The sequence below is a fragment of the Perca flavescens genome, chromosome 1 (genome assembly GCF_004354835.1).
Source record: "Perca flavescens isolate YP-PL-M2 chromosome 1, PFLA_1.0, whole genome shotgun sequence".
NCBI lineage: Eukaryota > Metazoa > Chordata > Actinopteri > Perciformes > Percidae > Perca > Perca flavescens.
The window spans coordinates 23,846,771-23,859,817 of NC_041331.1; the positions used below are offsets into that span (position 1 = coordinate 23,846,771).

A 13,047-nucleotide genomic window follows, 5' to 3' on the forward strand; every position below is an offset into this window, starting at 1 on the left:
ATGTCTTCAGCTGTCCTGTCAATAAAGACCTAAAAATGCCCAAAAAATTATCTTAAAAAAAAATAAAAATAAAAAATATATATATATACTTTCAACCATATCTATTTAATTATTTAATTTGTCTAATTTCTCATTTTCCTTTGTTAATTTTACTTTTTCTCCATGGCTGTTTATATCCTATGATGTATGTTTATTTCCTCATGTGTTTAGGCGTATCTTTTTATGCTTTTGTATGTGCCATAGGTAGCTTTTCAAGTGGACAAAAAAACTAAAACATATCGCCCACACGCGACATCTCGCGAGAATTCAACAACTGATTCCTTTTTAGGAAATAGTAAAAATACCAGCTGTTGAAAACAAATTGATCACATTCAAAGCAGTTTCATTTTCAAATCCAATTCACTTTCCAGACAATGCTACAGTAATGTAATGAGCAAGTTTATCGACAGCTAATCTAGCTAGCTTTGAGTGCGTCAGTACGTCAAGAAACGATCGTCACGTCGGACGTCAGCCTGGTGAGTGTTTTGAAGGGAGATGGCTGGTTAGCTGGTGAAAGATTGGGATTACACTACAACGGAAAACGTAACCAACTAGGTAGCTATTCTTTATATTTTTGCCATGTCTACCTAGAATATAACAATCTTTATGCCAGTACTGTTGGGACAAGTCCACTAGCCACACAGTTGTCCCAGAATATTATGTTTATAGTGTTGTATCGTACCGCTAGCAACGCCAGCTAATGTTAGCTAGCTAGCTAGGTATGCTAACGCAGCAAACTAGCTAGCTAATCTAATTGTAGGTTGAGTCAGCCTGACAGCAACGTTGACCAGATTGGGTTCTGAGATGGGTAAAATTCATTTGACCATTTAACGACAACCGCGTCGCCCAGCTTCGTTTACAATCAAATCGGCATTGACAAACTATTTTGTTAGCTGACAGCTGCTAGCCCGTAGTTTGTAAGGAGCTGATCAGGGGATCGAACTGACTTGTTGATTTCGCCATCAACTAGATTATGAACGTTGAAAGATCCAGACCATACTCCCCCCTGTTTGGGTGATGGAAGCACGTCTGCATTCATATGACAGTAACTCCAGTGACACCGAAAACTGGGAACGAAACGCAACAAGCCGACCTCGCAAACTCTGCAAGCATTCGAGGTGAGCCATCTGAAAATTCCCAGACCTCCGGGGAAGAGTTCATGGCAGCATATTTGTGTCACTCACTGTTAAGAGACAGGACTGATGCTGGATTAAATTAGTCACACATTTGTATCTTGAAATGTGAATTAATAATCTGGGATATCGTGACATTAAAGTAAAACTGATTAGGTATTTATTATTTTAGATTATAAACCTACAGTATCTATGTATCAGATTATTTATCTGTATGTTGTACATGACTCTTATACTATATCCTATGTCTTCTGGTGCTTTTACATTCTTTTTGCACTTGTGTGATCTAAAGCTCAGGCATCTCTGATACAGTATTTGTTTTGTGTTAGATAAGACATCAAAGGTGATAGCAACACAACTTAGCTGCATTCTAAGTCTGTGTGTCACATTCTTATCACAAGCTTACAGAATGTGGTAGGTCTGGTTGTTGCATGCGTTGTAAGGCCCTTGTGTAAAGTGTAAGCTTTTACACTCCCTTAACTGTTGAATATAGTTGTGTGTAAACAAGATCATGAAGATAAACTGTGAAAACCCTGATAAAGTTTAAAGGAGAATTCCGGTCGATTTCAACACGTAGCTTGGAACTAAACACAGCTGAATTAGCACAACTTGTGTGCATTTCTTTCACATCTACTGCAGTCAGATACACTGTGTTCACTCGGAAGGAATCACTTCACATGGGTAGGCACTTGTAATGACATTTCGAACATGTTAAGATGATGAAAGCACATTTTAAAACTTGCCCTGTTTCAGCCTCCTGGGTGCAAACTGTAGCAGGAGGATAACACGGTGTAGGCAACACCGATTGTTTTTGTTTTTCTCGCTACTGACAGCACTCCAAATTGACAAACAACAGAGCTATGTGTTGAAATCTACCAGAATTCTCCTTTTAAGGGAAACCTATCCCATGTTCTGGCAGATGTATTTTTGTTTATCATACTTTGTCAACAAGTGCACGAAAGTCGTGTGCACAACATCTGTAAAACTCTTGAGTCTATCTACCAGAAATGGGTGTGCCTGTCTGTCATAATATGAAATAAAAACAACTTCTGGGTAAAAAAGAGAGAGGAATGTTAAGTATGCTTTTGTTTTGAAAAGCAGCAGTCAGGCCCGAGCATCTCAAGTTGAGGCAGAACAGAGGAAGATGAGCATGCATGGTGCCAGTGGAGGCTGTGACCGCTCACGTGACCGCCGCCGCTCCAGCGATCGCTCCAGAGACTCCTCACACGAGAGAGAAGGCCAGCTCACCCCCTGCATTCGCAACGTCACCTCACCCACCCGCCAACACAACAGTGGTGAGTGTGCATGGAAAGAATAGAGGGCTTATATGGATATCATGTTAGAGGTTCACAGCTCTTGGCAGCTACTGTTGAGCTGACAGCTGACTGCATTTATTAACCTGCAGCTCAGACATGATTTATATCTCTAATGTTTCTGGCTGTGAATGGATCAAGTTAGCAGTAATACACCTGTTTGTGTTTTAGACCAAGACTGCTTGTAGTCTGATCGCTTGTATACAAGTAGGGCTGCACAATCAAATCGCTTTGTGGTGCTGCAGAGATGTCCCGGCCATCAGATTGTATCCTACAGACTAAAGGCGCTGACACACTAACCCGTTAATCGGCCGTTGGACAGTCTGGCGAGGTCAGTGACTCGAGTCTGTTCAGTGTGTTCCGTGCCGTCGTCCGTCCGAGGGGCTGTCGGCCTTCATTTTGGCCGACCTGACATGTTCAGTCGGAGGCAGGGCAGTCGGGACTCACCCAGAAATGGCGAGAGAAATGAGCGTGACTAGAGTCTCTGAAAATCTTTTAAACTGACCTTTGTTGATCTGAAATGAAGACAGATTCAGCAACTGCATGGCCTATTTCTTGCTTAAAATGTTTTCAGAAACATGTTTCAGTGAACTATTTTAGTACAATATGAGATCGTATTCTGAACAAGCCGCCGTGACAGTCTGGCTTTGAATTTCCGTAGAAAACAAACCCAAGTGACCCGTTCGTCCAATCAGCTGCCGGTTTTCCGTTTTTGGGCAACAATACAGATTAGCGCCGCCTGCTGTTATGGAGGCGTATTACGTCTCGTCTCTTTGGTGTCTTCTGTGGCACTTTTTGGACCAACTCCAGGAGACTGATCAGTCCGACTGGCTTTTCTGCCGACGGTTGGCCGTCTGGTTGGTGTGTAACTGCCATAAAGAAAAAATCTTTGTTTGGTACAGATCCTCGCAAAAATCACACTATAATCTTTTTTTTTTTTTTTTTATGTCAATGAAAATGAGAATAATGTTACAAAAATGTATCAATATCGTGAATCATATCACAATTGCAATATCAGTCAAAATAATCACAATCAAAATTCTTCCTCATATCGTGCAGCTCTAGATACAAGACACATGTTCTGAGTTGGGTCCATTTTTTTGTCTGGTTGTTTTAGATCAGATATTACTAGCAGCGGACTACTACTGAAATGCATGCCAAAGGCTCGATGGTGTTCAAGGCAGCGCTGCGACCGTAACCCTTGCCTAACCCAAGGGGGTAAGCCTCTTTCCACAACGCGTACCTCCTATGGCGCCATTTGATGCTACCTAGCTCTCCGTTAGCATTCCATTGACTGCCATTCATTTTTACGTCACTTTGACAGCGTTAAAAGACTTTATTTGTCCATTGTTTATTTCTAAAGAAACACGACAACGTATAAAAGGCTCCATTACCTTGTATCTCACGTTATGGCTCCGTAGCAGACGTTTTGTGCCGCTGGTATATTTGAATGTCACGATTGTGTCATAACCACGCGGCTTACTGTCGCATAGTAGAGTGCCTGATTACATTACATGTCATTTAGCAGACGCTTTTATCCAAAGCGATTTACAATGCTATAAATGCTATACATGTCAGAGGTTGCACGCCTCTGGAGCAACTAGGGGTGTGTCTTGCTCAGGGACACATTGGTTGGTGTATGGCAGTGGGAATCAAACCCAGGTCTCCCACACCAAAGGCATGTGTCATACCCACTGCACCATCACCACCCCTAGATGACGTTTGGGGCATAAACACCAAACACCATGCCAAAGATGGTCACAAATCTGATTTCTCAAGAATGTATAAATAAGAATTGAACAAATACTAAAACACCCCAATCAAGCTGCAAAATGGTAGAAAATGTACTATATGTCAATAATTAAGTTGTTAAATGTTTCTGATGGGATGTTTGCTTGGTTTGTGTCTTTAGTTAAAAAGGAAAATAGTCCTTTTGTTAGTCATTGTTCTGCCTGTCTGTGTGTAGACCGTGAACGAGATGGTGGCCCATCATCGAGGCCTAGTAGCCCACGGCCTCAGAGAGTCTCTCCCAGCGGCTCCAGCAGCAGCGGGGTGGTGAGCAGTCGCAACAGCAGCCTTTCAAGTATTGAAGGCACCTTCAAGAGCTTGGGAGTTGGAGACATGGTTTTTGTCTATGAGAATCCCAAGGAGGGAGCAGCAGGTGCCACTGTGGGAAATCGAAACATTCGGACCTCAGAAAGAGTCACTCTAATCGTTGACAACACACGCTTTGTAGTAGATCCTTCCATCTTCACTGCACAACCCAATACCATGTTGGGCAGGTAGAGTATACTTTGACCGTCATTATTATCTGTCATTATTTATTATTGTCACAATAACTGAAAGTATTTTACTAATCAGCAGCAATGTATGTACTCAATGTATATGCATATAAATGTAGGTATAAAAATGCTATGAAAATTCTGTTGTTCAGAAAATAAACCACTGTGTCTTGATTTTAGAATGTTTGGATCTGGAAGAGAACATAATTTCACACGACCCAACGAGAAGGGAGAGTTTGAGGTGGCTGAGGGCATTAGCTCAACCGTTTTCCGAGCAATTCTGGTCAGTCTCTCTCTAACATTTTCTCTGTTTCAATGATGGTAGACTAAAAATTAGAAACACCTCACACTATAACACAATACAGTTCAACAGCATCACAAACTACAGCCTTCAAAATAACAATAAAACTAAAGCTACACCCCTCTAAACTGAACATTATAATGTAACACTCATGAAGGTGGGATTTATAGCAGGGCTGTTGTACGTTGCCTGCATGACATTTAGCTAGGTGCATCTAAGAAACTTGCGACTGATTGTATATGTTCAAACTATTATCAGACTAATTGCAGGAAAGTTAGATTTACTTTGTGATACAGTGAGGCTACATTTGCATTGCTACGTTTTGGTTTTTAAAGGTCCCATGGCATGAAAATTTCACTTTATGAGGTTTGTTAATATGCGTTCCCCCAGCCTGCCTATGGTCCCCCAGTGGCTATAAATGGTGAATAGGTGTAAACCAAGCCCTGGGTATCCTGCTCTTCCTTTTTAGAAAATGAAAGCTCAGATGGGCCGATCTGGAATCTTCTCCTTATGAGGTCATAAGGAGCAAGACTACCTCCACTTTCTTTGCTTTGCCCGCCCAGAGAATTTAGCCCACCCATGAGAGAGAGACATCATGGCTTTCAAACAGCAAAATGGCAGTTGCTCAAGGCCACACCCCCACCCTCCACCTTGCCCCCCCTCTCTCCTCCTCAATAGCTACAGACACAGAAATGTCACATCCTAAGGAAAGCTCATTGTGGGACTGGCTCTAGTGGCTGTAATTCTGCACCAAGGCTGAATTTCGGGAAAGAGACTTCAGATACGGTATTAGGGGACCACTAAGGGCTATATAGAAGCATCCAAAGAGCACCATGTCATGGGACCTTTTTAAGTGGAGTTTTGAGCCAAAAGCGATCTCCGTGCACACAAGTGTGTTTAGCTCCGGTAGAAGAACTAACCTCGTTTAAACTAACAAGCCCAAACCGCATATCTCATGAACATTCTCGTATACTGGGCATAAGCGTGCCGGGGTAAACAGGAGGCAGCATGTATACCATTGCTGGTAGTTGCCATGGTAACGTTAGTAGCTTAGCCTCAGACAGCAATATGTCATGACCGATAAGACCCAATTAGGTGGCGAAACGTTGGCATCAGTGTTGGTGTTTCCAAAGGTCTCCGTTTGCGGCCGTTGAGACTGCAACACAACCCCGGAGATTCCAAACCAAAACAGGGTCAGAAGTGTTTTTAAATTTCTCCGGTTTAGGGGCTCTGAAACGCCAGAGCAGTGTGAATGCGAGGTGTAAACGTAGCTATAGATATTTGTTTTTAAACCAAAATGTAGCCTGAGTGAGTGTGACACTTATTACTGGAAAAGAGGCTTCTGGTGACTTCTTAGGAAAGGTGAGGTAGATGATTAGATAGGTAGCACTTTGTTGTCAGATTCCTCTGAAATTTGTCTTGCATCACAGACCAACTCTATTTGACATTCATAAAGGGAAAAAAATATAATATGTCTACTATTTTTCTATTTACAATAGATTATCAGTGTGTTTTCTTGCAAGATTTTGTTGTGGCTCGCAGAAAAAAATACACCAGGCACTGAAACAGTCGCTCCAGACTGTGAGCTGTGGTGCAGCATATGCTGTATGAAAGGCACAATTGCTTATCAGCTTAACAGCATTTCCCAGCCGTTCGCGTTGCTTCAGCCACTGGTGAAAGATAAACTCAAAATAACAAAAAGTAGTAGGCTTACACATTATGAGGAAAGGAGAAATCATCTTTGAATTAGAACCATCTGAAAGTAGCACAACGAAACAATGCAACGAAGGAACTTAAGTTTCACTTTCAGTTTCCGGTGGATATATTAACGTCACCGAAGAGAGCAGAGAGTGAAGTAAAACAGTGAAGTTGTGAGGTTGTAGTAAATGTAGTGTCCACGAATAAATGCTGCAGTTCACCAATACCAACATTTAAAGCTGAGGTTCATAATTGTCAGGGCTGAAGCCTGGGTCTTGTCTGTTTAACAAAGTAAAATTAATTACAGAATAACCCTTTGGATGAGTACTCCAGAACAATAACTTGTTTGAAATAGCATGATTACATGTCCTCAATTATTTGTCAGAAATGTAATCTTTACCATGTCATGTGATATGCTACTTCAGTTTACCACAAACAAATATTACTGGGACCACTACAGATGAACACTTAATATCTACTGTATATTCACATTATAGACACCACTGCTGACTATCCCTGTAACAATGTGGCCACAGTTAAGCACAATGACCATGCCATATTGTAGGTTTTGACCTAGTCTTGTGTTTAGGTTTGGGCACTTGATTATTTTATATGCATTTCATATTATGAGTTAATGGATTAACACAGTGTTTAAAATGGCTGCCTTCTATGTGATTTCTGTCTAATTGACAGGATTACTACAAATCTGGGATAATCCGCTGTCCTGATGGAATCTCCATCCCTGAGTTGCGGGAGGCGTGTGACTATCTATGCATCTCCTTTGACTACAGCACCATCAAATGCAGAGACCTTAGTGAGTATTTTCTCTGGGGGACTGAAGCTGTGTGTGTTACCCATTAACGGTGGCAGTTTGAGTCAGCTTTAAGAGACACAGCATGGCTGCCTCGTCAGTTGTCACATTCATAGTCTACAGTCTTACAAAAAAGTGCAAAATGACAAATGTATTCTATCATCTATTCTATCTATCAGGTAGCAAGGTTTTTATGAATGGCCTCTAAGTCTTTAGACAAGTTTAACCCGTGGTGGAGAGTTCTGAGAGCCAGTTTGAATTGGGTAACACTTTCTAACCGATACAATCTCCTTTTATTATCAGGTGCCCTGATGCATGAGCTGTCTAATGATGGAGCTCGGCGGCAATTTGAGTTTTACCTGGAGGAAATGGTTCTGCCTTTGATGGTGGCCAGTGCCCAGAGCGGAGAGAGGGAATGTCACATTGTAGTCCTTACTGATGATGATGTGGTTGACTGGGACGAAGAATATCCACCACAAATGGGAGAAGAGTATTCACAGAGTGAGTACACACTAATACAAAAGACAGACACACAGGTCTGCACATATACAAAAGACAGATATGTGGTTAAGAAATGTTGTTTTGGTTCTTCTCTTCGCAGTCATCTACAGCACAAAACTGTACAGATTTTTCAAGTATATTGAGAACCGAGATGTTGCCAAATCAGTTTTAAAGGAGAGAGGTTTAAAAAAAATAAGACTGGGCATTGAAGGTAAGTTGAACTCTCTAATGATGATGGTGATGGTTTAAATATGCTTCATCTAGCCAATTTTTAAAGATCAGTTAAGGGAAACAAGGTTAAAGTGTCCAAAGTTATGACCTGGTTAAAAAGTGAATTTTCTTTGGTTTGGGGTTGGATGTGTTTGTTGTCTACTGGATACCAGAACAGTATCTTGTCTTATCTGGGTATTTTACCGACTTGAAACTAAATCCAAAATAAACCTAGCCTTCAAAACCCAACCCTGGTCGTAGTATATATTACTTCTAAGCACTGAAACATTGTTAGTGTGTTGTGCATTTCACCTCCTGGTTGATTATCGCTTGTAAAAAATTATAGGTTAGGGGCAGAATCACATGTAATACTAAGTTTGTGGTTTACCTGTTTAAATGTCAATGTCATTTGTGTTATGTTGGGAAAACAAAAAGAGAGTTACAAACCAGAATCTGTGAACATAAGTGTTTTATTTGTAATCCTGATGAGAAATCATCGGTGGCCAGGCACTTTAACAGTCAGAACCACGCTACATGGGCATTGAAACAGTAAAGATGCCACAGAAAGGTAGAAATAGGGACATAATCTTTCTCCAAAGGGAGGCCAATTAGATACACCTACTTAACACCCTCATTCCCAATGGAATGAATGAGGAGATTTAATTTGCTTGTTTCTTATGAATTGGTGACTTCCCTGTCTTTTCATTTTATTCATTTCATTTTTCTCATCATTCTGACTTGGGTAGCTTACTGTGTCTGGATAGGTTGTGGCTCCCTCTGTTGGGATGTTAGTTGATGTGCTGGTTGTGTAGTATTTGTAGTAGTTTGAGATTGCCTGAATTTCAAACACGCTCAAGAAGGGCGTCTTGCCCGAAACGTCCGTGTGGCAGTAAAACGTATTAATTGGAGTGCTGTCCAAATTACTTTTATATATTATATATGATATCATTTTGGTGTTATTGTATTCTAGGTGAACAGGACTAGGAAAAACTGATCTAATAATTTGTCCACACTGTCTATGGCAGGCTACCCTACATATAAAGAGAAAGTCAAAAAACGACCAGGAGGTCGTCCAGAGGTCATTTACAACTATGTCCAGAGGCCCTTTATCCGCATGTCCTGGGAGAAGGAAGAGGGTAAAAGCCGCCATGTGGACTTCCAGTGTGTCAAGTCCAAGTCCATCACTAACCTGGCAGCAGCAGCAGCAGACATCCCCCAGGACCAGCTGGTGATGCACCCTGGCCCTCAAGTGGATGAACTGGACATCCTACCTAATCACCCACCTAGTGCGAATCACTACAGCAACAACTACAGCAACGAGCCTGACCCTGATGCACCTTCACCTGCTGTCTGAGGACACACCGGTCCTCTTTCAATGCCTCTGCCCCTCTCCTATTCCTCTAGTCCTTCTCCCAGCATGCTGCAGCAAGGAGCGCCAGGGGCACCATAACCATATTGCCTTGACACCTCCATTGCAGCCTTAGAGCCTCAAGAACCTGGTTGACTGTAGAAAAAGGAACACGAGGGACTTAAGACTGTTGAAAGGAAGAGTTCACTATTATTTTTGTTTTTGTTTTTTACTTGACCAAAGGAATTTATTTTTCTGTTTGAAAAAAAAAAAAATCTGTAAAACACTTATTATTAACATTATTATTTACAATGTTATTGTATCTTAACTTGATGGGTTTGGCTGTGCACTCTTGTGGTGTCGCTGTTTTCTCACAGGGTTTTATTTCACTGATAATATTGATTTTGATTCTCTTGGGTGGCCTAACTAAACATAGTTTGGGGAAAATGTGATTTTCTGGTCATGGAGAAAATCAGTTATCAACGCATAATGTCATGATATCCAGTTGAACTCCTCTCAGATGTCTTTTAATCTTGTAATTGGGTATGTAGTCATTGGCTGGATCTGATAGGTGATGTTATGCTCCTCCCACAGCCAGGATATTAAGCAGAGCACAGGCTGTTGTGGTCAGAATTTTTTTTTGTGCAAAGCTTGAAATTGTTGTTAAAAAAATAAAATGTAAAATCATCAAATAAATACATCAAAATAACATTATTGTATATTCAGTCCTTAATTGTAAAACCTGTTAATAGTTTAGGACCTGTCAAAGGAGTGATCACTAATGTGATGAATAAGAAGGGAATGAAGTGAGTGAACAGTGATCCTCTTCCACAGAATGGATCACAAGCAGGCTTGGGGAGCAACAGATTACATGGAACGTTGTTATGTAATTAGGATACAAAAAAAGCCAAATGTATGCCGGTAAAGGTACAGAAAACAAAGAACCATAGTATCAGATTACAAATACATTTTGTAAAAATGTATACATACATTAGCGGTCCCCTGAGGAGTTAAGTCAAGTACAACTGCACAGAGCTGCCAGCATGGCTGTAGAGTTTTACTCTTGGTAAACTACAATATCTACAAAAATACAATATAAACATACAACACATAATAAAACTAATCCTATGTTCTTTGTTATTCCCAATCTAGTAATGCTTAATAAAATATATTACATTAAATATAACACTTGAAACAGCAAATATAGAAAGAATGTCATAGAACAGGAAGGTACAACATGATACATTATAAGCCAGAAAAGGTAAGTTTTACTTACACTTCTACAGTATTGGTAGAGACAATGTACTCCACTTCTTTGGTCCAAGGCTTTTTCAAACCGATTCATCGGCTTCTTAGTGTGATGAATGAGCCATCTTTTATTTTTTTTAACTTGTAGCAGTTTGTATTGATCTTCTCTCTTTGCAGCACTTACAACGGACATGGACAGAGGGGGACAAGGACAGTTAATGGATGAAGTGTCCAGAGGTAGAGAAGATGAACTACAACACTATTTTCACCCATTGCAGCAAACCACTGTAATTCCACCAGAGCAGATCAGGCTGATATACATTAATCACTGTAATCACTGTACATGGACAGCAGGTCTTGTTTTTGAGAGAGCCTTGTGTACTGTACATGTGAGCAATAACAGTTAATCAAGTGTTGTCCCTTCTGTAAGAAGCATACCTTGCCTGTGACGTTCTGCTGAATGAGCAATATCCTCTTCATGAAAGTATTCGTAAAATGTAGTTCCCAGCAGAAAAGAGTATTATTTAATGTATTTTCTTTCAATATATTTTAGTGATGTTGGGTAATTTTACGATTAGGAAGTGAAATCCAAGCATTACTATCTGTAGCATGATTGATAAGAGGTGTAGGCGTCACATAAACATTAGAAGTCAGATTTTGTGATAAAACTCACCTTTGATCTACAAAGACAAACTTCCCATCAATGGGGTGATGTGAAACAAACTCCACAGGCTTGACCTTGTGGGGATTCTGCGGCGGCTGAGAAACAGTGTGAGGATGCAACCAACCAATAGCCACCAGACAGCTCAAGATACATCCATCATTGTCCGGTAGAGATGTTCCGATACCGGCTAAAACGCTGGTATCGGTATCGGGAAGTGCTGGAGCTTATGCACCAATCCGATACCACGTAATAAAGCCCTAAAGAAAATCTATGTTAAAGAAGTTTATTTATTTATTTAAAATATCCGTTATAACTGACTGTCAAACTGGATAATAAATTCATTGTTCATTGTTTGTGTTCATGTTTCACAAAGAGTTTAACCTGAGCCAGACAGACAACAAAGATAGAAATAATATCACATCCATACAGGGATAGTAGTATACAATTGTTAAAACATAATAAAATATATGACACACTGGTATCGGATCGGTACTTGGTATCGGGAAGCAAAAAATGGTATCGGGCCATCTCTATTGTCCGGCTCATTATTTTCATCCAGATCCACCTCAGTGGGGGGCCAACTATTTAAGTTACCAGTGCTGTGAATGGTGCAGAAGCCTTTACAATCTGCTGTGGATAAAGAAAACATTTTCAGGTGTATTCTAAAATGATAAGCAACACTAATGTGTGAGCATTAGACTTCATAAATCAACAGAACACAAAATATTGGTTCAATGGATACTGTGGGCACTAAGCACAATTCTTTTTCCAGCAGCTTGAGAGAAAATCTTAATCTTCCATGTTTCGGTTGCACTTCATCCTGCAGAAAAATGAGCGTCTCATCCCAGAACAGTCATGAAGAACTTGGACTGATATGTGTCTTCACGACAAAGACCACTTGGAAATAAAGAATTAAAAAAATGTGGAACAGTGGAACTAGATAACAGTATAATTGTATTGTACTATAGGACATCAAATACATACCTACTAGTACCAACATATAGGCATAGGGAATGGACTTTAGATTTAGAATTTAAGGTAAATAATTATGTAAGTTGTTTGGATGAATTATCCTGCGTTTGTTTGCATAAATATTAACTGAAATTATCTAAGGCGCTCTTATTGTGGATTACTTTTTGAATTGGTGAGTCCCTCTTGTGGTGCGGTTATTGCTGAGGATATCTGCTCCTTGACTGTGAAAATATCTTTAGGATGCAGGTAATCAAACAGGCTCTGACCCATTCTCGAGACAAAGAGACAAAATGCAGAAGGAGTGAGGCCCATATTACACAAACAGTATCCACAGTATGCCATTCAGTCTCAAAATATACACTTAGTAAAGTCAAATGTCAAGCACACTGAAGTAATATTACTGTCATTTAAAATGACAGAACAAATGAATAGCACCTACCGGGCTATATGATCTTGTATACTAAATTATAAACAAACAATGTTTTCTCTAGATTGCAGTCAACAACAAACCGAGAGCCATCAGCTGC

At 40.3% G+C, this 13,047-nt stretch overlaps 2 protein-coding genes across 7 annotated transcripts; one reads left to right on the forward strand and one right to left on the reverse strand.

Moving 5' to 3' along the window:
* The first annotated feature begins 292 nt into the window (after positions 1 to 292).
* On the forward strand, positions 293 to 10,324 carry btbd10b (BTB (POZ) domain containing 10b). 6 transcript variants are annotated; one of them, XM_028584635.1, is made up of 9 exons: positions 293 to 515; positions 1,010 to 1,157; positions 2,274 to 2,467; positions 4,452 to 4,767; positions 4,948 to 5,050; positions 7,460 to 7,580; positions 7,881 to 8,078; positions 8,179 to 8,289; positions 9,314 to 10,324. In XM_028584635.1, exons 2-9 carry the CDS (start codon positions 1,057 to 1,059, stop codon positions 9,640 to 9,642), a joined length of 1,473 nt encoding a protein of 490 aa, XP_028440436.1. In that variant the 5' UTR covers positions 293 to 515; positions 1,010 to 1,056; the 3' UTR covers positions 9,643 to 10,324. The 6 variants fall into 6 exon arrangements, with proteins under 6 accessions (XP_028440436.1, XP_028440473.1, XP_028440464.1 ...); XM_028584625.1 differs by having other exon boundaries at positions 506 to 594; XM_028584672.1 differs by lacking the exon at positions 1,010 to 1,157 and having other exon boundaries at positions 2,271 to 2,467.
* Positions 10,325 to 10,977: 653 nt separating this feature from the next.
* LOC114562640 (aryl hydrocarbon receptor nuclear translocator-like protein 1) lies at positions 10,978 to 12,790 on the reverse strand. Its single transcript, XM_075447440.1, is given in 7 exon segments — positions 10,978 to 11,063; positions 11,323 to 11,441; positions 11,549 to 11,716; positions 12,091 to 12,178; positions 12,307 to 12,404; positions 12,406 to 12,445; positions 12,682 to 12,790. Coding segments are annotated over 7 exon segments (708 nt in total).
* Between the last annotated feature and the right edge of the window lie 257 nt (positions 12,791 to 13,047).